We start from the raw sequence: 3,360 nt of genomic DNA on the forward strand, positions 1-3,360 counted from the left end.
TGAAGGTTGAGAGGAGGAGGGGACAACATGGCCAACTGCTTCTTGTCTGTATGTCGCATCCAGCAGTTACGCTTCAAACCCTCCTGCCAAGTTCATACCGTCACAATGTGTCTGGATATCACAATGCAGTCATGTATCCCACCATGGATGTCCATCCTTACTTTGCACATAATCCAACTTTGCTTCTGGCGATATATCAATAGGGGGATTCAGCTCAGTGTTTTGATAATGTTTGAATGTCTAATGTTTCTGAGTCAACATACAAAGCCATAATACTCATTATCCCGCTATGGCTGCTCTTGAAGCTGAAATGTTGATTTTAATATTAAACTCTTTCCCTGCTTCAATCTTTAATAATAATGCTTCTAGTTATAATTGCATCTCTGCTCTTCAAAACAAAACAAAAAACAACTTTTTTTGCAGCCCACTTAGTTCCTACATTACACTCTGCTGTCCTCTTGTTTCAAATGGTACAACATGAAAACTCTCACATTTTGCTTTGTTTTGTTCCTCAGACCACTGTTTTTTCTTTCACGTTTCCATCAGTATAACACGGGATACAGCTCTTGTTCGTTTGTACAGTATCATTTCACAAAGATCTCTGAAAGTCCCATAGGACCATCAGGATGAGAGTTCTGCCTGCCACAACTTTGGAAAAATCTCTGAAGTCTTGTGTGTAGCTTGTTAAAAGGTAGACAGCGTAGATGTCTAGCACATGAACAAAGGCATAGATGTCACAGTATTATCCAAAGAGTAGACCCGTTTCCTGTAAATCATAACTATTATGTCATTGCTGAATGTTGCTGCTGATCATACGCAATTTAAATAAATTACAATGCCCCATCATCTCCAACTCTCCAATTATTTTACAATTGTACATATTCAAAAGACAATATATATTTTTTATATAAAATCTAAATTTAAAACATAACACATTGGAAAAATCTGAGATCGGTGAGAATACGTTATTTTTTTATAGATTGAGTATTGTGAATAGTCTACACTATGAATTCCTGTTGGTAAATTAAAAAAAAGATAAAACATTAATAATGTACCACCTCCTCCAGGTCTATGAACGCACCATTAGACTGCTACGTCATTTTACGTACTTGTGGGAATCGTAGTCTAATTTAGCTTCACGTATGTGTATCGCGAGCTGTTTAAAACTACAAATCCCATTTTCAACAATGCGGAAGTGTCTCAAAGAGAAGCGTCCATATTCCAAGTGGCAAACATGTCTCGTGTGGCGAAGAAACGAAAATTCGATAAAACCCGTCAGGACAGCCTCTACTTTGATAGCTATTCCGATGTGACTATACACGAAGAAATGATAGCGGACCATGTACGAACCAACACGTACAGATTGGCCATTCTGAAGAACAGCGAATGGATTCGAGGGAAGGTCGTGCTGGACGTCGGGGCAGGAACCGGCGTTTTGAGCATGTTCTGCGTCCAAGCCGGTGCAAAGAAAGTTTACGCCGTCGAAGCGTGTTCCATTGCCGAACAAGCTGTGAAAATAGTCCAACAGAACCACATGGAAGACAAAATCGAAGTCATACGAGGGACTGTTGAGACCGTGGAGCTCCCGGAGATGGTGGAGGTGATAGTGAGCGAGTGGATGGGTTATGCGCTCCTACACGAGTCCATGCTGAACTCGGTCCTGTACGCCCGCGACAAGTGGTTGCAAAAACCTGCCGGGATGATTCTGCCCAACAAAGCCGAACTCTTCATCACGCCCATCCGCGAGCCGGTGGCGGAGGACCGCTTACACTTCTGGTACACCGTCAAAGACAAGTACGGCGTCGACATGTCATGCATGAGCGATTTTGCCAGGAAATGTATCAAGAACTCGGACATTTCTGTCAGCCCCGTGACCGCCGAGGACGTGCTGTCTCACCCGGCCCGCTTCGCCGAGCTGGACCTGTACACCACCACAGTGGAGCAGCTGCGCTCGGTCAAGGGCCACTTCAGGTGCGAGTCTTTCGGCTCGGCTGCAGTCAACGCATTTTGTGTCTACTTCACGGTCTCGTTCCCTTGTCCGGACAAACCGCAAGCCCTCCTTCTCTCCACGTCCCCGTTCAAACCCGAGACCCACTGGAAACAGGCGGTTTTGTACTTGGATGAGCCCGTGGAAGTGGTGCAAGACACACTGCTGACTGGGGAGGTCAACATGTACCCCTCGGAGGAAAGTGACAGACATGTATGCATTCACCTGGAGTACACGATTGGAAAACAAAAAACACAGTCCAAGACTTTTTCTATCCCTGACTGGACCTCCGAAACACTATCCTAGTTTGCTGTCATTGAACACACCACCATGTTCTATTTGATTCAGGCATCAAGGATGTTTTACTTAATTCGGGACTAGTTTATGAAAAGATATTTGAGCATTTGTTCGATATCCTTGATGTCCACGTACTAGTATGCGCTTCCTCCTCATTAGTAGGATGACTACATGTTACTAGTTTGTGTGCTGCTAGTAAAACAATTCACCACGCTAGTAGAACAACTCTCTTACTAGGAAGGGCTTTATGGAAAGTTGTTTGAGTATTTATTCAATTTGATGTTGAAGATCCATTTACTAGTAAGCTTCTTGTCCTGAGTAGTAGGACAACTTTAGTGTACTAGTAGGACACCTACGTTATTACCAAGGCAAACGACTTGAGAACTGATTGCTGCTAGTACAGCTAATGAGAGAAAAACTTCAGTCTTGTTAGTTGTCAACATTGGGTGTAAAATTCAAAGAGTTTTCAAACTATTGACTCGTTGCATCATGATTCTAATTTTGAAAGTTAAGTGCTATTTAATAGAAAGAAAGACCTCCACTAGGCAACATCTCCTAAGTGTAAGTGGAAACTTTAGTTGTAGTTTCCAATGTTTTAGGAGTGCCTCGGAATACTCAACCGTCAACATTTTTTTGTCATGTTTTTGTTATATTAGAGTTTTGGTTTGTGATATTTCAGTGCATCACAAATAAATCATGTACACATTTTGAGAAATGAATGAATGAGTAGATATTGAATAATTAAATTTGACTGCACTCTGGATTGTGTTGTTTCAATACTGACGTACAAAGAGAATATGTTATTGAGTACAAAATATTCCACAGCCAGTGTCTATCTGATTAGTCTTATTAAATCTCAGATTACTTTCCAAAATACCAGTTCAAAGTTAGTGTAGTGTTTTTATGTTATTTAATGTGGAGCGAAAATTCAAACCAGGAGATCAGAAGTTGTTGTAGTCTTAAAAACAAGAACCTGTTCAATACTAAAGTCAACAATAAGAACTGTCCTCAGAACTGTGAGGCAGACACTCTAACCAGTGCCTAAAGTTAATATATAAAAAAAAAAATGCAAAAAA

The 3,360-nt window shown here is 41.3% G+C and overlaps 1 protein-coding gene across 1 annotated transcript; it reads left to right on the forward strand.

The window, feature by feature from the left end:
• Window positions 1–1,176: 1,176 nt before the first annotated feature.
• prmt6 (protein arginine methyltransferase 6) lies at window positions 1,177–3,045 on the forward strand. Its single transcript, XM_061758859.1, has one exon. It carries the CDS (start codon window positions 1,235–1,237, stop codon window positions 2,291–2,293), a length of 1,059 nt encoding a protein of 352 aa, XP_061614843.1. The 5' UTR covers window positions 1,177–1,234; the 3' UTR covers window positions 2,294–3,045.
• The last annotated feature ends 315 nt before the right edge of the window (window positions 3,046–3,360 follow it).

This window comes from Phyllopteryx taeniolatus, chromosome 20, assembly GCF_024500385.1.
Source record: "Phyllopteryx taeniolatus isolate TA_2022b chromosome 20, UOR_Ptae_1.2, whole genome shotgun sequence".
Taxonomy (NCBI): domain Eukaryota; kingdom Metazoa; phylum Chordata; class Actinopteri; order Syngnathiformes; family Syngnathidae; genus Phyllopteryx; species Phyllopteryx taeniolatus.

What these genes read in the sequence shown, in the direction of transcription:
- prmt6 (XM_061758859.1), top strand. Translation starts at nt 1,235, where the DNA reads ATGTCTCGTGTGGCGAAGAAACGAAAATTCGATAAAACCCGTCAGGAC.